The 21,228-nt window shown below is 43.1% G+C and overlaps 1 protein-coding gene across 1 annotated transcript in view; it reads left to right on the top strand.

Moving 5' to 3' along the window:
- Window positions 1-21,228, top strand: part of syne1a (spectrin repeat containing, nuclear envelope 1a) — a 98,642-nt gene that overhangs the window by 32,270 nt on the left and 45,144 nt on the right. Inside the window, exons 19-59 of the mRNA XM_077711512.1 lie at window positions 318-470; window positions 624-767; window positions 858-1,028; window positions 1,101-1,259; window positions 1,763-1,927; window positions 2,016-2,150; window positions 2,475-2,636; window positions 2,712-2,920; window positions 3,021-3,120; window positions 3,283-3,447; window positions 3,508-3,675; window positions 3,796-3,960; window positions 4,329-4,469; window positions 4,536-4,696; window positions 4,762-4,918; window positions 5,259-5,486; window positions 5,552-5,650; window positions 5,743-5,930; window positions 6,552-6,675; window positions 6,743-6,909; window positions 6,998-7,151; window positions 7,292-7,914; window positions 7,999-8,178; window positions 8,416-8,563; window positions 8,677-8,835; window positions 8,946-9,128; window positions 9,191-9,292; window positions 9,384-9,587; window positions 9,667-9,874; window positions 10,324-10,436; window positions 10,590-10,792; window positions 10,855-11,016; window positions 11,089-11,368; window positions 11,503-11,675; window positions 12,128-12,437; window positions 12,522-12,686; window positions 13,264-13,623; window positions 15,407-15,543; window positions 17,136-17,313; window positions 18,815-18,997; window positions 20,131-20,274. Of these exons, the coding sequence (XP_077567638.1) occupies window positions 318-470; window positions 624-767; window positions 858-1,028; window positions 1,101-1,259; window positions 1,763-1,927; window positions 2,016-2,150; window positions 2,475-2,636; window positions 2,712-2,920; window positions 3,021-3,120; window positions 3,283-3,447; window positions 3,508-3,675; window positions 3,796-3,960; window positions 4,329-4,469; window positions 4,536-4,696; window positions 4,762-4,918; window positions 5,259-5,486; window positions 5,552-5,650; window positions 5,743-5,930; window positions 6,552-6,675; window positions 6,743-6,909; window positions 6,998-7,151; window positions 7,292-7,914; window positions 7,999-8,178; window positions 8,416-8,563; window positions 8,677-8,835; window positions 8,946-9,128; window positions 9,191-9,292; window positions 9,384-9,587; window positions 9,667-9,874; window positions 10,324-10,436; window positions 10,590-10,792; window positions 10,855-11,016; window positions 11,089-11,368; window positions 11,503-11,675; window positions 12,128-12,437; window positions 12,522-12,686; window positions 13,264-13,623; window positions 15,407-15,543; window positions 17,136-17,313; window positions 18,815-18,997; window positions 20,131-20,274 (7,530 nt within the window). The remainder of the gene's footprint in view (window positions 1-317; window positions 471-623; window positions 768-857; window positions 1,029-1,100; window positions 1,260-1,762; window positions 1,928-2,015; window positions 2,151-2,474; window positions 2,637-2,711; window positions 2,921-3,020; window positions 3,121-3,282; window positions 3,448-3,507; window positions 3,676-3,795; window positions 3,961-4,328; window positions 4,470-4,535; window positions 4,697-4,761; window positions 4,919-5,258; window positions 5,487-5,551; window positions 5,651-5,742; window positions 5,931-6,551; window positions 6,676-6,742; window positions 6,910-6,997; window positions 7,152-7,291; window positions 7,915-7,998; window positions 8,179-8,415; window positions 8,564-8,676; window positions 8,836-8,945; window positions 9,129-9,190; window positions 9,293-9,383; window positions 9,588-9,666; window positions 9,875-10,323; window positions 10,437-10,589; window positions 10,793-10,854; window positions 11,017-11,088; window positions 11,369-11,502; window positions 11,676-12,127; window positions 12,438-12,521; window positions 12,687-13,263; window positions 13,624-15,406; window positions 15,544-17,135; window positions 17,314-18,814; window positions 18,998-20,130; window positions 20,275-21,228) is intronic.

Raw genomic sequence — 21,228 nt, 5'->3', positions numbered from 1 at the left:
TCATATGAGATTTTTTTTGGTTCAATTTTTGACACTTGGTGTGTGTAGTTGGTCAGTAGTGAGACTGAAGTGGTTTGGCATGGAATTGTTTAGGCTATAGTTGAAAAACTGGTGTAAATTACACTCCAATTTAACCTGAACTCTGGAGAATGTGGTAAATAAATTAATTACATGTTTAGTGGTTGAGTACAAATTTAATACAATACAACATATAACAGTGTACTGTATGTAGTTTATAAAAACCCTTAGTTCTGTCTGTGGTAGAAAATAAGGCCCAAAAATAGATTTAAACGCTATTATTGTCTCATTTGTTGCAGCACACCCAAGTTGACGAGTTGGAAAAGAGGCGAAAAGACCACCAAAAGACAATGACCACTTTAGGAGAACTCCTAGATACAGCAGAGGCCAGGCTCAATGCTCCTACTCAAGTGTCTTTCCTTGGCGTGCGAGCATTCCTGCAAGATGTAGAAGTGAGAAAAGACCGCCATACATTTAATCCTGTTCGGAATGGCAGCCCGGATTAATACAATCCCGCAAAAATACGACTGTCTCAATACTTTGCTTCTATTTGACAGGCTAGTGCCACGCCTGAAAGTACAGTAACACTGAACCACTCATTTCAGAATACAAAGCAAAAGGTTGTCACCATGGAGACGCAGTACAAGCTCGCCGGCCGCACCGCGCATCTACTCGCCAAGGACGCGCCACGCGACGAAGCATCTGGGGTCATCGCCGCCATGACGAACGCTAAGACTCAGTTGAGTTGGGTAGGTGTTAAAAAAAGGTGTTGTCGTGATCATAGAGGATTTGATATATTGATATATTGATTTATAATGTCCCTTTTGTTGTATTTCCAGGTGAGAGAACGCTGTCCCGTGTTAGTGCGTGAATGTCACAGTCTTCTGCCTTTGCTGGAGGAAATGGAGAAGCACATGTCCATCTTTTATCAAGCCCTGGATCGCGCCAGTCGTATCACCGCCAGGGATGCGGAGATGCTAAGCCCACCCTTGCACAGGCATAAGTGGCAGGTCCGTATCTGGACATGTTTAAATGGAAAGAGACATGGCCACTCTCATCTATTAAATCTATATATTTCTCAGGAGTTGCTGAACCAGCAGCAGAGTTGCAAACGTTGTCTGGCGGTTATCGAGAGGAACCATCAGACGGTGCAGAAGTTGCTGGTAAACACCAAGGTGCTTCGGAATTTGGACACCAGTTTGCTGCAGAAGAAAGTATCGGAAGTACAAAGCTCAGCACAGGTCAGCATTGGTGATACATTGTAACAGTGTCAGTACTGATTTGGAACTAAAAAGATCTCATTGATATTGGAGAATACTAAGAAATAACATGCCAATTCCGCCCAATATAAACTCTTCAACCTGCTAACCATCTTCTGTTGTGAATTTTACTGACTTTATTACTTGTAGAAATCCAATCTGTTTGAATAACTGAGTTAAGATAGGTCTTATAATTGCAAAGGCGTTATGTCAAACTAAAGATGCAGCAATTTAAGGCAAAATAACAATCATTCCGAAAATGTATATATTTAAAAAATGTAAAAATGTGATGATGGATGATTCCACTCACTCAGATATGGGCATCAGCTGCCCAAAAATGGTGTGGGTGCAACATTAGTCGCAAAGCCCGTAACGCTCTTAATGAGATTACAAGACGATCACACACGCCCAGGAGGCAGCCGCAATGAGCTTTGCCTGCCATGCTAATTTCCCAAAACTAACATTGGAACACGCTCTTGACTCAGGCACTGCAGAGAGAAGTCTCAGAATGGAGGAGAAGGGAAGAAGCCAACAACTCCCTGAGGCGGAGGTTTGAGGAATCCAGAGAGGATTTGGAGGGAGTCCTAAAGAGAGCCCAGAACTGCTTGGAAGAGACGGGAAATGCTGAGGAGTTGCTAAAAAAACACATGGTGGGTGAGAGAGAGAGGTCAATTTCTTGACATCATCATTCTTTGGCATTCTTCTTTTTAAGTGGTGGTTGTCACTTTTGTCATCCAGGATTTTTTAAGCCAACTAGACCAGCGTGTCCTCAGCGTCTTCCTGAAGGCATGCGACGAATTGACTGACATTCTACCAGAAGAGGAGCAAGAAGGCCTGCAAGAAACCGTCCGCAGGCTACACAAACATTGGAAGGTCAAGCGGTTAACATGCTATTTCCTCTCAAATTAATTGCTCCAATGGAACTCTGCCTTGCCATAGCAGACACTTCATTAACTTAACTTTAACACTTAGTCTTTAATGTGCCTTGCCACCTGGGACTCTGTACATCAATTACTAGAAGATTGACTTCGGTTTTAAGGGGGGAGGGTCTTCTTGGGTGTATTACTTTAAACGCTGCACTTTATTGCATTGTGGCAAAAAAATGCCAATAGAATGGAATATTTCATTCTCCCTATCTTATTTTCATGTGCAAAAATGAAAAAATACTGAAACAAATGTGTTATTTTTATGTTACAGGACATGCAAGCCAATGTGCCTTCTCACCTCCTGCGTCTGAAGGTGGAAGTAGAACAAATTCGAGCTGATGCCATTCTCCAAGAGTGCCAAAAAGAGCTGGATAGGGAACTCCAAATGTGGTCTTCCTCCTCCACCGCCGAACACGTGATCAAAGAACACAAGGTGAGCCCACCCGTAGCAACAAAACCATCGGAAAAGCAATTCCCGTGCTCACGCCGGTCTGGTTCTTATCTGCAGACGTTCTTCGGGGAACGCAAACCACTGGCTGCGTGCGAGAAGCGACTAAGAAACATGGAGGATCTCTGTCGGCAGTTGCCTGACAATGATGTGGCTTATCGGAGGCTGGAATCCACCAGGAGAGCCGTAGAAAATGTAGATGCCCAAATTCGGAGTACAGCTGTCCGATTGGAACAGCATCCTGATACGTGGAAAGAGTGGAATGATAGGTATGCATTCCATTGATAAAACTAGATTTGTTTTTCTTCTCTATTGAAGTTAAGTACATTTCTCATTGTTTTATGCTGCATCCTTTGTTGCTCAATGCAGATTTTGTGAGCTTTCCGACTGGCTGTCATCGCAAAAGACGTATATAAAGGAGACATCGAGTTTTTCAGGCCATCAGACGGAAGTTGATGCCGCTTTGCAAGTGAGTGAGCATTTTGTCATTTGCATTCAGAGTGCTGTGGTTGATAACGTGAAGAAAAAGCAATATGGTGCCACAACTAATATGTGTGGAGCATTTTTTGTCCCTTTCTCGACCGTGGCTACAGTTTATTCATTAAAAACGTGATCTTCAATCTGATTTTAGGCATTGCGAGAAGCAGGTGACGCCCGAAAAGAAAGCCTTACGTGGCTTCAGAGTCGACTTTCAAGCCTGACCGATGTGACTTCTGAAATGGAGACGCAAAGACAGCAAAACGCCCTAACCAAACTCTCAGCTGACTTTGAGGAGCTCTTTTCCTCACTCTGCCAGGTATTCCCCAATTGAATACTTTATTTATACTTCAGTCTGATCCCCTTGTCTTCCTTCTAGGGATACAGTGAGTGTTCAGGTACATTCCAGGTTGAGGAGCTTAGAGAGGAGATACGAGGTGCTCTGGAGGCAGTGCTTAGAACCAGCAAAGAAGCTGAGGAGCAGGTTGGCAGGATTCTAGATGCTGAGGATGTGAGGGAAGCACAGGAGCTTTTCCTTATTCATCAGGTAGGCACGACCATTGGCCCAATGTTGATGTAGTATAGCTTGATTATCTAATCAATTCAAACACACCTAGTTATGTGTGTTATTGTTATTGTGTTTAATTACGTTTTTACTGTATTGCAGCAACACCTAACCCAACTCCAGGCTCTAAAAAGGGAGGCGGATCTGTTGGTGTCCCACTCACAGCAGCTCCATTCGGCAGAGGCATTGAGTGGCTCCGTTCGTCAGTTGGAGGAACGTGTTCGACAAACCGACTGCCAGTTCAGTGCCAATGAAGACAGCCTGCAGGTAATCCAAGCCAGTGCCTTTTCTTCAGGCGGGATCATTTGGGCCGCTAATCTGTCAACAAGCGGCATGCTGGGATCATTGATTGGTCCATGTGTATGACTAACAAGCTATTGATTGTTTTGCGCTGTCTTAATGTTGTTTAGACACTGTCAAAAGATGTTTCAATCTAGGAGAGGGTTCTCATTTTTATTGGAATTTTCTATTAAGCTGAAAAGACTGTTTCTGTGGAATCAGGTTTTGTGTATATTGTTGGTTTTTATTTATTAGGGTTTCCACAAGTGCTAACATTTTTTTTTTTTTATCCTAAAAATATGGGGGTTCTCAACCACCAGTTTTCCAAGTTTTGTCTTCTCATTTTTGACATTTAGGCCACTCTCAGATCTTGGATGAACTTTGAAACAGAGTGGGAAAGTCTTCAAGTGTCTATTGGTGACATTACCATTGAGCTACACAAAGAGCTTATATTCAACAATCTGGACAGCCTGGGGATTGAATTGGATCACACCAAAGTATGCATGACGATATTTTTCCCTACACTTGATATTTTCCCTCTAATTATTCTGATTTGATTGAAGGAGCTGTTCATAAAGCTGGAGGACTGCTCTCTGAGAGCAGACGCCCTCCTGGAGGAGGCAGCAGATCTGCAGCTCAGTCCTAAGCATCAAATAGCGGTACTACATCAGGCCCAGTCCACTAGGGAAGCAGTCCAGCAGCTTCAAGACCACCTCAACAAAAAGTCAGTCATAATAAAAGCGACTCTTTTGGGCTTTGGCGATTGAACAACTTCTTATTTTCCTCCAGTGTTGTCAAGCTAGAGAGGACACGCTCCTCTTGGGAGCACTTTGACGACCAATTTGTGTCGTTCTCGGCGTGGCTGGATGAAAAACAGAGTGTGTTGGATGACATCGAGCTCGCCATACCTTCGGATCACTTGGACGAATACATCAGCACAGTTCAGGTGTGTGAATGTGCAGAATTGTACTGTAGATATAAATTTAGAGCAAAAAAAAGAAGCCATCTGTCCCCAAAATTATGGAAAATGTATGATTACATTTGTATTAAATCAGTTCAATCCATCCATCAGTAAAGCTTCTGTAATGTGGAAAAAAAGAGTTATATTTCATTTAACATTGAAAAACTAGGAAGACCCTGACAGGATATAAATTGATTCTAGTAAAAGGAATTTCAAGAAGTCATACCCGTGTAATGACCATGTCAATCATTGAGAAATAAGTGAACTAACATTGTTTTGTTGCTGTTAAAAATGGCATCTTATCTCCCTTCTTCTGTCTACTCAGGCGTTGGCAGAAAGTTTAGAAGAAAGAAGATTTGCACTTCTTCAAATTGAAGAGGACTGCGAGGCACTTTGCAAATTTGTCACCCCTGGAGAAACCGGATGTTTCCAGGCGCTGCTCGCCGAGATGAGGCACTCCTGGGAAGAATTGATGGAGAAAACAGAGAAGCTATCGGTGGAGCTTAAACAGAGTGCTGCCTATAAGCAGAGTTGTAGCGATAACCTGGAGGAGGTATTTGTTAACAGAGAAATAAGTGACTGCTCCTTTGATATTAATCAATATTTTTTTGCAATAAGGTCAAGAAAATTATGAATGATCTGAAAGAGGAACTCAACACTCCAGTTCCATTTTGCTCATCATCATCACAGACCAACCATACTTTACAAAGTCACTTGGTAAGAAAGTAAGATAAAGGAGTATTAAAAAGGTGTTGAGACACTAAAAATAGGCTGGAAAATAAATGGATGACTGGATTATATCCTTCCAGGAGGTGTGCCACTCAGTAAAGGAGCTGGAATCTAGACTGGTGGCTTTGTCTGCAGATGTCAGAAGGCTGGGAGGGGGTACCAAGATGGAGGAAGAGATGCCTCACCTCCACAAGCTGTGGGAAGAGTTAGTGGGAAAGGCTAACCAGAAACAATCTGCACTAGACAGCCTACTAATACTGTGGCAAAGGTATTTTGGCAACATGTTTAAACCACTCTTTTGGACAAGAACATGCAGACTTTTTATTATTGTAAAGTGTACACAACAACAATAACTATAAATTGCGCCGCTACAGTGGAATTTTGGCTTGACAGTTGACGCTTTTACTGTGTTTACTAACTGACTGTTTGTCTGCAACCTGTCTAATTTTGATTGTGTGAGGGCTTCCATTTTTCTTTTTATTGCTTTGGGTTCCCTAGCCCCCCCTTCCCTTTTGTTCCCCAAATGAGCATCGTCTTATCTCGGACTGCATCTTGTCTGTAGCGCATTCAGCCGTCGTGCATTCTGTTTTAATAAGAAGCTTTTGTCGTCATTGTTTTGTTTTCGCCTGAGCTGTAGTCTGTCTGCATTCTTTGTTTTATTCATGAGGAAATGGTAATGGCCCTGTCAAATTGTACATGAGATTGGTATTCTCCTGGACTTGAACGTGTATTTTTAAGAAGTGGATTCAATTGCAAAAGGGAGTTTAATATAGAAAATGCTTGTGTTTTGCCAATCAGTACATTTTATAAAACATTTCTGTTTTTTTACATTGGTTTGCAGCTATAAATGCTCACTGAATAACTTGGATATTTTTTGTATAATTCACAGATTTGAAAAGGAAAAGTATTTTATAAAAAGTTGGCTCGATAGTGTCGAGACCACCTGCAATCTAGTTGATGAGTTGCTCTCTGCAGACAAAGTCAAGCTCACGACGGAGCTCCAAAACATCCAGGTATCCTTCTTTATTGTCACTAATGTTTACTTTTGCTCAACTAAGCCCTTGCATTTTGATTCTGTAGGCAATACAGGCTGAAACCCCCTCCAATGACGCCCTACTTGAGGGGCTGTTAAATTTAGTGCAGTGTCTTCACCCGTCTGCACCTGAGGCTCGAAGTCGGGAGCTGAATGATGAGCTCATGCAATTGCAGGAAAGATATAACTCACAGAAGAAAAACATGAAACACAGGCAATTACCCGTTTCTAACTCAATGATTTAAGCAAGGAAAAAACGTGTATAGGGTAACAACTTACATGCATTATCATTATTATTTCAGATATGAGCAACTGGAGTGTCAGTTATCCCAGCTGGAGCTTTTTAGTGACGCTGTCCTGACGCTGAGTCAAAAGAGTTCAAACTTGGTATCTGTCTTGAGAAGCTCTCTTCAGTTTGATGTCACGGATCTCAATGGAGTCTTCACAGAGGTCAAGGTGAGACGTTGTAGCAATCTTTTCTTCTTCTAGTTGTCCAACTCATAACCTCCAGGACTGGTTTCAATAGAAAGCCTCCCTGGACAGATTGTATCCCATCAGATAACTTATGTCTGCATTGTTTCACATTGTAATTCCAGGAGCACGAGATTGAGATAAAGGCTTATTCTCCACTCATAGAGGCTCTCCAACAAAGAGAATCCGTTCTGCTTCCACGCTCCAACCCCGAGGCGCAACGGCAGCTCCAAGCCAGGAGGGAGAATTGCCTGCAACCATTTTTTGAATGTGAACACGTGTTGTTCCTGCGTAAAAAGAGCCTTTCTCATTTGAAAACCTTCCTGGAGAAGAGCGAAAGCGCCGTACAGGGCGTTGCTCAGATCATGGAGTCTATTGGGAAGACAGGGAGCTGGGATCAATCCAAAGCTAAAGAGCTCCATAACCTATTAGAGGAAGTCACGTTGGTGGTTGGCCAGCTTGAGGCTGAGGCTTCGGACTTGGACGGCCAGCTGACCGCAGCCCAGATTCAACTGTGTGAAGCAGGTGAAGAAACCTCCTGCAGTGCCCTGGTGGCTAACCTTGTCACATCCCTGGATGAGGCAGGAAACCGTTTGGGATGGAGGCAGAGCGAAGCGGACGACCTCAGGGTGATGTGGAGCTCCTTTACGGGGAAGAAAGACGAGGTCATGAAGAATTTGGAGACATTGGAGATTAGACTAACACACGAGATGGTCAAAGAGAGCTCTGTGGAAGCGTTTCAGAGCAGGTATATACACTTGATTGTTTGTTTGATGGGAGTCCTGAGATTCTGGGGATTCATGGTCATTATGCTACTGGTTTTGTCTCTCAGGCTGTGTTATTTGGCCCAACTGGGGGAGGAGCTACAGTCTCTTCATCAATCCCATGAGTGGTTAGATGAGAAGGGAACCCAGTTATCCCAGAGGGACACTGAGAAGGCCGGGGTGGCCCTGAGAGGTGTTAATGTTGTCAAGGCTGCTTGTGACCGTGTCAGGAGTCTCATTACTCAAAGGTTAGTCTCAAATTACATGGTTATGTCATTGTCTTTTCAATTGACCGGACCCGTTTCTCTTTGTGAATAAATTAGAATTTTATTATGTCTCAATTTGTCCTTTGAAATAGCACTGTTTAGTGTATTTGTTACAGTAGTTACTTTTGTGGTATGTTAGATTATCCACTGTTATCCAACAGAAGTGACCTTTTTGTCAGTGTTATAGTCTATGCTTTTCCATTGTTTTTCTTTTATTAGTCAGAAGAAGAGCCAAGAACTACTAGACCTCCTTCACCAATTCCATCACTTGAAGTCAATTATATGTACTTGTGTGGAAAAAGCCCAGGCACTTAACCTCCCTGATCACACGCATGATGCAGAAGAAGCTAGGAGAGCCTTCTCACATGTGAGAACTGCTTTGATTTGTGTTAAATGCATTATCAGTTTTCATTGTGTTGATATTATACAGTACCAATAGCAGTTTCTTCATTCTAAAATGTTAACTTGCATTTTTTATAGCACGAAAAGCTGCAGAGTGAGCTCAGAGAAAAGCAGGAGGACATGGACAAGCTCATCAGTACGGTGAATGACCTGCAAAGAGAATTGGAATGCATTCCTGAGTGCGACTTAAGTCTTATCTACAGAGATATGGAGTTGTTAAAAGTACAGTGGTTGGAGGCAAGTAACGAAAAATTACCCAGATTTTATCCAGTCGTTCACCATAATAAGCTTCTATTTTGGTTGGCAATTTCACCATATGTATTCATTATTATCCCTGCATCCCTCAGGTTTCTGAGAGGAATCAAACTAATACAGAAAAGTTAGGCTACTGTGTGATCCTCTGGAATGACCTCAAGCAGATGGAACAAGACATAAATCTTTGGACCACCAGTGCCTTTCTCACTGACCTCACCAACAATGTCGCCAACCTGAGTGATGAAGATACGGAGGCCCGCCTTGTCACCTTTCAGGTCAGTCCAAATTCCTGACCATAGCTGGTGCGACTTTTGAGATGTGCTTTTATGACCTACAGACTGAAATGGAGAAGAGGGAGCAGTTTCTGGAAGCACTGGAGGAGAGAGTGGAGGAACTGAAGGAGAAAAGTAAACTGGTGGAAACCCCCTTACAAATGCAGGTCGGTATTGGATTGATGGATAACAGGCTACAAAACAGAGATGTGGCTAGAACATCTGACAAGGATTGTGTATCATCCTCTTTGGATTTAGGTTCTGGGGTCAGAGCTAAGGAAGAAGTTGGATCATGTTCAGGAGGTGTGCAAGAGGGCCAAGCAGAATCTAACCTTCTTTAGACTCCAGAAGCAGGGACTGGAAAACATGGTGTCCCAGATCATTGAACGGCTTGACACCGTTGAAGCTTCCTTGTCGGATCTCAATGAAACCACCTCCCCAGAGGACATTGCTACTATTAAGGTATGCATACAGCAAAAGCTTGTTTTTAAAGTTTTTGGGATAAATAGAGCTTCACTGTATGTATTTTTGTTTTTCACAGAGACTGCAGGATGCTGTTGAGCAACATAAATTAGATGTGGACTCGGCTCGAGAGGCTCTGAGCGCCTTAAGCAGGTCGCATCCATCTTGGGAGCTCTCTCAACTAACCGCTGATGTGATAGCGGTTACCCAGCGCACCGACGTAATCGCCCAACGTTGTGCAAAGGCCAGGGCCGGCCTTCAAGACGTGCTGCATCGCCGTTTCAACCGTGAGAAAGAACATAGTTCATTATAGACTTTGTTATATAGAACGACTTTGCAACAATCAGATATTTGTGACAAAGGAATCGCTTCAATCATCCCTTTAATCTTACTTAATCCTTGTTTTCTGTTCACATTGGAGATTAGCATCAGATTTAGTGTTGATTTTCCCCCAGAGGCCTCTTAAGTGGCATGCACTCACTCCATTGGTAGTCAGTGCCTGGCGCATAAGTGCACTCTCCCTTCTCTGACACACACCTGTGCCACTTGCTCCCAAAGGAGTTATTGAGGGCTAGTTGCTGGGGTAACCATTTGGCCACGCCTACCCCTCCAGTCTCCACCAGTGCTTGAACATTCACTTTCCAGTTCTTTCAGTTTCCCCAAACACAAGAGTGGGGTTATTACAGCTTTTCTCTTCCCATGTTTGTTTATTTTCGGTCTGTTTTCCCTGAGGCAGAGCTCATCCAAGAATTCCAATCCTGGCTTTCGGGATTGAAGTTGGAGTTGAAAGAATGCGCAAATCCATTGGGAGACATGTCCGTCCTAACGGCAAAGTTACAAAGACTGCAGGTACGGTTGATAGATCTTTTGTTTGTTTCCATTCTGTTGATAAATGCTGGTCCAAAAACAAAAAATAGGCTCTGATATGGCTAACCTTTGAACACAAACAATTGCCCATCCCTGCTGTGGGCTATTGACTCAGATACCTGCCCTTTCACATAGTTGGCAGTATGGACATCAGAGGGTGAAGAACATCTCTCCCAGGTTCATGAAGAGGCAGAGAGACTCCACCCCCACCTGCCAAAAGCCGTGGTAACACAACTCCAAGAGAACTTCTCTTCCTGCCAGAGAGACTGGAGGAACTTTTTGGAGGACTGTTCTCAAAGCCATCTTAACTTGGAGGAGAGCATTGATCTCCTTAAAAGGTGAGGAACTGCTATTTAGTGAAGCTTTTCCAAATGAAGAAATTCTCAATTTCTCTATTTAGTTTTGATGATGCTGCAGAGGTAGTCAGAGAATGGCTTTGGCAGATAAAGCTCAACCTCAACCAGGAGTCTCTTGTTGGGGTAGACAACCAACAAGGGGCCATTGACACCAAAGAGGAACTGGATAGGGTTGAAAGCCTCCATAAGGATCTTACATCAAAACGGTACTAGTCGTTTTTAATAGGTTTCCTTGGATCAGATCAGAATTATTGTTACATTTGAATTTTCTCTTTTAGAAACGTGATAGATCGTGTCATCCAGGAGGCCAAGTCCTTATCTGAAGCAGGACGTGGATCCGGCGGTGAGGTACGATTGGCAGGCCAACTCCAAACGGAGCACCAAGCTCTGCTCAAAGTCGCCCGGGGGAAGTTGCGAGGCTGCCAAGAGAACCAGGCTTTTGGGGAGACCCTACAAGGGGTCTGGGCCTGGTTAGAGGAGATCCAGGAGAAGCTAGGTACCGTGGACAGCACCATGGGGACTAGGAAACAATTGGAGCAGAGGCTGGAAACTGTGCAGGTGATCCCCCAATTAGCATTTTAATGGCCTTAAGCCTATTTGACACTGGAGGACGCTGTTTCTTTACGGCGAAAACTTGCCTGTCGTCAGGAATCTTTCAAGTTGTTTCATCACGCCTCCCTTTGTTTGCGTAGGATATCCTGCTTCTGAAAGGAGAAGGCGAGGTCAAATTGAATATGGCCATGGGTAAGGGAGAGATGACCTTGCGCGGCTACAGCGTCGCTGCACAGGAAGCTGTGCGCTCGCAGCTTCAGGAGGTGGAGGACGCCTGGGCTACGCTGCTTGTGACTACCATGAGCTGCCATAGGTACAACACCCTCTTCAAATGACACCTTAGTCAATGCAGATGGTGTTCTTTCCAATTAATTTGTCTCTCCCCTTAATTTGTTTTTCCCAGAAAATTATATGAAGAATATCACACATTATACATAATTTGAATGATAACAACTCCTATTCAAATTGTACCTTAACAGACCCCAAAATTGCAAAAAAATAAAAATAAATCACCATTCACACTCATTGATTCCACATTATGGCCTACACAATGCATACTCATTTTCTCCTATAGACTCTCTTGAGTGATGTAAGACCAGATAATGAATGCTAATAACTAAAGTATATATTTGACTCAAATAGATTTAGTCATTATCATGCCATGGGTCTAAATGTTTTGACAATGTGATCATGGTGTCAGATTAACCACCACATGCCAACCTAAGAGAAAGACCTGGATTTCTAATACTGTATTTTAATTCTCAGTCGTTTGGAATGGACCGTGTCCCAGTGGACGGAATACCTGGAAAATGCAAAGCAACTCCGCCGCTGGATGGAGGTGGTGGAACGGGAGGTGCGGGCATCCCTGGCGCCGCAACCGGGTCCAAGAGAGAAAGCAGCACAACTTGAAAGGCTGCGAGGCCTTCTGGCCGAAATGGATGACCACCAACTGGCTTTGTCCAGTCTGGAGGAAAAAGCCAGAGAACTTTTCAAGAAGACGGGAGACCCCAGTTTTAATCACGGCGCTCGAACGCAGCTGCAAGTGCAATTTGATGAGCTGGCGGCTTTGGTGGAGGTGGGAAGCACATTAATGACCTCCTGACGTATAAAAGTGACCAAACATAATGTGTTTTACACATTTTTGGTGGGTTTTCATCAGGGCAAAGTACGTCTAGCACAGAATTTGGTGCTGGAACATCAGGAATACTTGGAGGCCGTTCGAGAGCTCACCGATTGGTTGATAACCGCAGGGGAAGAACTTCAGCATTGGTCGGAAGCATCTGGAGATTCTGCCTCTATCCAGAAGAAACTACATGAAGTGAGGGTGAGACATTCATTTATTCATTTATTTTGCATATGGCATGCAATAGAAAAGTGTTCTCATTTAAGGGAAAATGAGTATTACATAGAAAATGAGTGGACCACGCGTAATCCTAATCACTTCAGTTTATAATCTGTTTCTATAGTAACCGATTGCCCAATCTTGTTTTCGACAAAGCCTATTATGGGGGAAATTGTATCTCAATGAATGCAGCACTGGTTGTTAAACAGCTACAGAAAAAAATCACCCTCAGGCACATATCTCTACTTAATAGTTTGGTTTACCAGCCCGTGAATTCAGAAAATGTAGGGAGAAAGCAGCATGTGGGAAAACTGAATAGGCAAATTGATTTACATTTTAATTTTCACGTGCAGATCCTAATTATCACATTATAAATTAGTGTTTGAGGAAGCCTAGTGCGAATTCAAAGAGAGACACACCTAATGATGGTGCTGAAACACACTCACACATAGACACACACCAAAAGGAGAGTTTATAAATAGCATCGATTGCTCGTCCTCAGTTTGCACTTTGTGAAACCACCGTTTCCGTGGCAACTTTGCCTCCTCTCCCTCATCAGGACCGCGTGGAGTCCCGCCTCCGAGAAGGCCGCGAGCGCCTCGGCGTCGTGCGCCGGACGGCCACGGCGGCGGCGGAGCACACGGCGGCGGGGGGTTGTGAAGCCATGGACCGGCAGATGGGGGCGCTAACTCAGGCGCTGGAGCAATGGGAAGGTGCCGCTCTGAGGGCCAGGGATGGCTTGGAGGGGGCGTTGGACTCTGCCGCCGCTTCCGAGGAGGAGTACGAACGACTCAGCTCCAGGCTGGAGGGCCATTTGAAAGAAGTGGATACTCGACTGAAGGGGTGGAGCCAGGAGCTGACTGGAGCCGAGGGGCGATGCGATGGCGAGGAAGCGGTCATGGGATGGCGATTGGCTAAGGTACTGACTCTACACGAGATTGATCTATTCTAGTCCATCTCCAAATTACATCTGGTACTTCTGATTCTAAAAGGATTTGATTGACAGTGCAGGGCATTGAAGCTGAAATATAATTGGACAAAATAAGTCATATTTATAACATCCACACGTCTTGATGAATGCCATGGTCCAAAACGAAGAGGATAATAACAGAAAAGAATTATTGCCATTTCATGGGAAACCCATTTAGTATTTGGGTTGTAAATGTAGGTCAGTCTTTCTCAAGGCCTTTCTAGCCTTAACAGCTCATTAGAAAATTCATTATATATCAGAAATGTCCTACAATTGTGCATTGTTCATGTGTTTAAGTCAAATTAATGATAAACTGAACAGCGATTTGGGTTTTTAATGCTGTATTCTTTTTTAGGAAGGTGATTAGAATTTTCAATTGGAAAACATAAACACACACACACACACACACACACACACACACACACATGGACTGGCACATACAAAGCACTCTGCTTTCCCCAACTGCAATTACTCATTTCTTTTGCCAATCAGAAGAAAAGACATTAGTCCGTAAATCAGCTTTGCTGAAACAACCAAGCAGTGACAGCTACAATCCAATCACTCACCCTCATTTCCCATCCATCAACCCCCCTCCTCCCCGGCCTTTACTGACTCCATCCCCCACAAGTTTACCTTTGCCAATGACCTCATGTCGTAGGTGACATTTTTCATTGTTTTTTTTCCTGGTTGGATGAGGTGACAACTTTGTGGCAATTTAACATTGTTTTTTGCTAATGTATTTTTGCATGATTATTACTAGAATAGCTTAAAATTCATATTGTTGGACACCATTTGGAAGAAATCATGAAGTGATTTGAAATCAATCACAATACATTGACAGAAATTTGCAACCAATTTTAAAATAATATTGTTTAGAGCAGTATTTTGGTTGAGTAATTTTTTTACTGTCTTGGTATGACAGAAAAACAAATGTATAATGACCTAGTAATGGATAAGGATTGGGGAAACAGGATCCCTGGTGACCGCTTTTCAATTAAATTTGTTGTACAGCTTTTGTACTCCTCAAGGACAAATGGATTCACTTAGGATTGCAGTTGAAAATGGCTTTCAATTTGGAGGCGTACTTGTAAAATCTGCCCATGATTTGATTACCCGCACTCGTTTGAACTGCCGCATGCGGCGCCTTTCCTTCCCCTTTTGCCATTGGCCGGATGTTTACAAATTTGACTTCTCCCTTTCACAGCTCAGTGTTAAACACCCGCCCTCTCACTGCCTCCTTCTTTGCCCGTCTTGTCAAAATCACAGCGCAGAGGAGGAGTCAATTTCCCCCAATGTAGTACTCTCCTCTTCCCTCCCACCATTTCACTACTATTTTTTTCTGTACTCTTGCATCTGTGCCGGCTGACAGCTGAATTCCTCTGGGAGAAAGCGTGAGAGAGGAGAATCGGAGGCGGGATAAGAGAAGGGAGTAGGAGGGAGGGATGGATATTCATTGGCGGTACGTCAGAGTGTGAGGGAGGCTGTACATATTTCACGGGACGGGATTTTATGATCGTCCGAGTTCAGCGTGTGAGGCGCGCCGAGGAGAGCGGGAGGACGTTGCGCTCGGCTTCTTCCTGCCGCTTCCTCACACTTTTGGGAACAGACATGCTTTTGTATCGGCTCCACTGTGAGTATGTGTGTGCCGATTGAGCCGTGGTGTGAATAGGAATGTGAAGTCCCTTGTAGTGAGCATGCTGAGACAGTTGCGCTGTGTTTTTGCCTCGTTTAGGACGTACTGGAGGGCCTGCAAAGCGTCGAGCCGATGGCTGAGAAGTTGAAGAGTCAACTGAATGAGCTGGTGCAATACTCCAGAGACTTGGGCTCCCAGTCTGAGAGGGTTACTTCGCTCATCAAGCAGCACAACAGGTGAGTAAACAACATGTTTTTAGGGAGGAGTTTTGAACAGAGTGGTCCCATGTGTGAGAGATAACGTCACTGTAGAAGTATTTTTTGGAGAATACTCAATGATGAAAGAGCATAGTGATTTTTAGTTACTGACACATTGATGGGTGGTTATGGTATAGAAACTGCTAACATCTTCCAGACCAATCAGCAGGTTTTATTCCATCCCCTTTAACACTGGCACATTTGTTAGGGAAGCTCATCCATCCAATAACTGATGGACAAAGAAACTGGATGGCTCGGTGGGAGCTTGACATTTACTTGGAATGAGGAAGCACAACAGACTTGTTGGGTTGATCATATAGATATGGGAAGGTAGATTTGGTCCAGATAATGCATGTGTGGGACATGTTATCTTTGATTCAATTACCAGGATTTTTTGAAAAAAGTTTAGTTGACAATTCCACTTGTTCATTCCTGTTACATCACACATTGGGAATGTAAACATAGCCAAAAATCCATCCATTCCAGTTCATCATGAACCCGTTTAAGAGAACTGTGTCATGATGAACTGTAATGTCCTCATTCTATCATTGACATTGATAAATATGGAAAACGGAGGACTGAATGATTGGCTTATATATTTTGAGCTTTGTCAAGCAGGCGGTTAAAGTTGACGTGCTGCCAGTTGCCAAGCGACATGCAGCAGTCACCTCTACTTGTGTGATGATGTCGTTTTAGGCCCTCTCTTCTACGCTTTGGGTTAACAACGACTTTTCAATGGGAATTTTCAACCGCAGGACTTAGAAATAACTGAAGGAATGACTTAAATTTAAACCTGCTTTAGTTTTTCAGATGTATTTTCCTGTAAGTTGTAATAGAAGACGAAAGGATTTAATAAGCCAAACTTGTATGTGAGGCACCATCTGGAACGCACGCTTACATATAGCCACAAAACATGTTTTCTGACATAGACGTGAATACATAATGAGCCCCTCTGCTCTGGTTTTGGAGCAAAACTCCCACTCCTAACTCCTGCCTTGACCTTCCCCATTCATGCATATGGATGATATGCACAAACATGCTCTTCTCCAACCTGACACTCATCACAGCCATCTTGCATTTAGCCCTGAGACAAAACAGACCGTTTGTACCACCTGTTTTATGCCTAGGAGGAATAGATGGAAGTCAAACAGCATACATAGTTGCCTATTTTCAACACTGTACAATGCCAGTCCAAGTTATCATGCACAAAAATTCAACTCCGCCCCTTATCGTGTCATCCTACTGTCAGCCCGCCATTAAATATCCCCATCATGTTATTTTTGCATCACCGTTTCCCTCGCAGCATCTAGCTGTCATCCCAAATTTGATCAGGTCTATGAACTCCTGCCCCGCTCATATGTCGCCTCTCAACCAACACCGATGCTGTAACCCCCCATTCACCCACTCACCCACTCACCATCCCCCACCCGTCACCCTATTCCTTCCACTTCACCCACTTTTCCATGCCTCCACCTGCGTGCTTCTCATCTCCCAGCCACAACACCCGATTCTAAGCATGAAATACAATACGGTATGCACGTATTGATTAGCCTTCTTTTTTTATGCTGCAGCCTCAGCCTCCGTGCATCAAGGGAGTGCCAAAATAAGGAGCGTCTGTTAGAACAGCGTTTTCGTGCCGCCCTGCGAGACTTCCAGCAGTGGTTGGTCAACGCCAAGATCTGCACTGCCAAATGTTTCGACGTGCCGCAGAGTGTGGCTGAAGCTTCTACTGCTCTTCTCAGAATACAGGTAAGGCACTTCCAAAACATTGACAGCCATTTGGCTACTAATTTTCTCTTTTGCATAACTATATGTGTTACATTATGTGGGTGTGCAAATTTTCCCTCTTCTCACTAAGTGCCAAATTCAAATCAAATATGCCTGGTTTTGCATTTTGACAAAATTTTGGCTTTTTATGGAGTGTGTGCTCTTTTTTTGGAAGCTCCTCTGCCAGTATCCTCGTCTGTTTTTTTCACTCTGAGAAGCTGGCAGGTGTTAACATCTTGGCAGCCTTACCGCAGTACCCCAGGGTCTTTGGCTAAGAGGCATGTTGTTGTCTGTGAAGGTAGTTGTCCTGGCATTCTGGGTAATTACCGTCCTCCTAATCACCTTACTGTTTCTGTCACAGTAAAAAGGTATATTTATTAGCAGACAGTCACATGATACAAAAAAAATACATCTCGAAGCAATGCCAACTATTGACCAAAGTGAAAATTAGTGGAGTTAGCGTGCATCTTCTTTAAAAGTTGTTTTTGTCACCCAGTCAACGGCAGTGGCGGTGAAAGAGTGTCCATGTTTTATTTATCATTGACCTGGTGAGGAATGTGGAACAATGTTTCCGCATGGCTGACCTCCAGGAGGGTCTACCAGGGAGGGGTAGAGGGACTTTTTTAAGGGGGTATTTACACTGCGTCACCCTTAATTGTACACTGACGCTATAACAGGGGTGTTGTGATGGAGTAAGAAGGCGAGAAGTTAGGAGACAAAAAACAAGGGTGTGCGTGTGTGAGAGGGGACGATGCGCTGACTGCACAGATGGTGGAGTGGTCCCCGCTGCGCTGCTGTCATCGGCTGAGAGCAAAAGAGGGAGAGGTGTTTTGCGTGGAGGAGCTACAGTATGTTCAAAAAAATAAATTGAAAAATAGAGAACACTTGACTTGTTTTATCTGCCTACGCCGGTCAAGACCCGCCTGGTGCCCACGCATGAAGAATCTGTAATGACTTTGACTAATTGCTCCATCTGACAGTGGAAAGTGAGAATGCGGGACGAACAGACCGGCCATGATGCGTGCGATGTGATTGGGTGGAATTAGCCATGCCGGAAAAGGGGGGAGATGGTCCAGAGTCACTTGCAATGGACAAATGTTCTTTTGTGGTATCTTTGTTGAGTTGAAGTACATTTTTTGACAGGTTGGTGTGGAGGAGGATCATTTAAATGCATTTATGCAAAAACATATATATTATATGTATATGCTTATATATACTATAAGTAGGTGGATCTTTTTGGGCTTAGCACAGTTTTTTAGTTGACAATAATGATAAAAGTGTGTTCAGTTTCTCCATTGTAAATTCTGAGTAAAACTTTTGGGTGTTCTCATTGTGTTTGTGTGTTGATTCACACAATATACAATCAGAATCTTGGGAAAAAAAATGTAAGCAGTTGTCACTTGTTTAATATTGTCGCCATACATGTGTTAAACAGCTCCTTTGTCTTTTTGTCCTTTTGGTCTTTGGTGCATTTGTCTCGCAGGAGTTTTTGAGTGACAGGGAGCATGGGCAGGCCAGACTGAGTACAGTGGGAGCCAGTGGGGAGCTGCTCATGGCGGTGGTGTCCAAAGAGCGGGTAGAGGGGATCAAGGCCAAAGTGGACAACGCCAGGGAAGACTGGAAAAGCTTGATGAATAACCTTCAGCTTCGGGAGGACACTCTCAAGGTGGGTTGAAGTTGGCTACAGATGGTACACGTCACCCCATTGAAAACTGACAAAAACATACCAAAGGCTTTGTATATAGCATACTTTTATTTTTAAACTATATTCAATGATAATTTCAAACCTAACAATTTAAATGGTTAAAAAAAGGTTTTTTTAAATTGTCATTCATTATGATATCACAATACTGGGCGTCGTCTATTAAGTGCGCGGCATCATGAGTTCTATAAATCCATCAATCTTTATTTATAGAGCACTTCAATAAAAACCGAGGTTAATAGACACTCAGCCTCAAACACTCAGGCGCATAAATAAGCTTTGCTTGTCCTTTACAGCGTGTGGATTCAATTAAATGACTCTACGGAGGTTCCGCTTTCTGTAGATGAATAAACTATAAATGCCTTGGAACATCATCAATGAAGGAAAGACTATGCTGGATAGTAGTGAGTCATTGAAATGAATGAATTCCAATGTAAAATATCATTAAAGGAGTTAATTACAGATCAAGAACATTAAAAATGTGGAGAAGTGGGTTTGAATCACACTAAACAACAATGACTGAGTCCAACATGTGCTGTTTTTTTTGGCAGTGAACAAAAGCTTTGTTTGAGGAAAGCCATGTTTTGTTTGCTTTTCATTCCAATGACATTGTAATGTGGAAGTCAGCATTCTGTGTCCACCCATCACTTTTAAGCGCCACTCTTTTTAGGGATTGTGCTATCGCATACAAACCAGGTATTTTGGTGTTTTAGGAATAAAACGAAAACCAGTCAATGGAAAAAAAAACAACATCTAAATAGTACATAGCTGAGAAAACAATGCTATGTTAAATGTATGCTTTGGCTTTTGTCAGGAATGCCTTCTATTGTCTTGTTTTATTTACACAAACCGTATTTTTTTATTTCTAAAAGGCTTCAGACAGACAAACAATTAACTCATTGGGTGTCAATAACGGTGCTAGACATCTGTTTTGTCTGGAAGGGCATGACACTAAAACATGGAAATTATTTTTAATTAAAAGTTGGCTGTTGTCAATGGCAGGCATTTTATTTTTCTCATGTAAATAAGCACAAGGATATAATTTTTCACCCTCTGAGATGCGTTCAATTGACTAAATGCACTCTTCCTCTGTCCAGAATTTGCGGTGTCAGATGTCAGATTTCGAGGCCAGCGCCGAGCCCCTCCAGGAGTGGTTAAGTGGCGCCGAGGTCAGAGTTCAAGAGAGCAGCGCTCGGCTACACGACCTCTCGGCCAAGAAACGAGAGCTGGACAAACTGCAGGTAATGACTCAGATCCCTCTATCTTAAAGGCACAGTGTAGCATTTCTATTCCAGTGAATCCCCCGTTCGAGGTTGGCTCAAAAATACTGTGTAAATCCTTCCAAAAACATCTGTCCGCTTCTTTTGTTGAACTTCTATTGTTCTTTGTGGACCATTGTGCTGATTTTTCAAGGGCATCAAATACTTGTAACTCCCCATCAGATAAACTCGCCTTAAGTGTAATCTGGAATCAGCTGGGAGAAAGAAGACCTAATTACATTTGTTGAGCACCGCTGGATGAAAAAATAGAGCAGCAGCTTGACATAATAGTCGCAGGCAAACTCGGGGAAACTAATTAAATCCCCTTCTGTCAAAAGGCTTTTTTTTATCCCCCCCTTGCCTGCGATAACAGAATCTGTCATGTCTGGCAGAAACGCACAAAAATGAGGATAAAGAGGCGAGATGCGTTCAAAAAAAACAACGCTGACAAAGGAGGAGGAAATATATCAAACACATCTCAAAACTCTGCCTAATCACTGTTGATATTTTGTGCGATTTATTCTGCTGCCTTTGTCTGGCCTGACAATCTTATATTTCATATCAGTACCTCAAGTACATAGCAATACTTGCGCTATAATACCTTTTTCATATATTTGCTTTTATAGTGTGATGATTGCTTAATGCATTAGAAATCTTAAGAAAAAAATCTTCTGCAAAGACTAGCAAGATATATGTCTGATTTGTTTGGCATTTATTTTGGGGGAAAAAGACACACTGTGGTTATTAGCTCAGTAGTCAGCACGTTCAACAGCCACATGACAATGCAGGTTAATTCCAAGAAAGGAATGCAATGACATCATTATCAGACTATTTATACATTTGTTTGATTTAAAAACAACAGTGAAAATGCAGGTGTATTTTGGTAGTTTGCTGTTTGATTTTTGTAGTTAGTTTTCCTGTTATTTTTAACAGTAC

This window comes from Stigmatopora nigra, unplaced genomic scaffold (assembly GCF_051989575.1).
Source record: "Stigmatopora nigra isolate UIUO_SnigA unplaced genomic scaffold, RoL_Snig_1.1 HiC_scaffold_26, whole genome shotgun sequence".
NCBI classification, from domain to species: domain Eukaryota; kingdom Metazoa; phylum Chordata; class Actinopteri; order Syngnathiformes; family Syngnathidae; genus Stigmatopora; species Stigmatopora nigra.
This window is presented reverse-complemented; position numbering and strand designations above follow the sequence as displayed.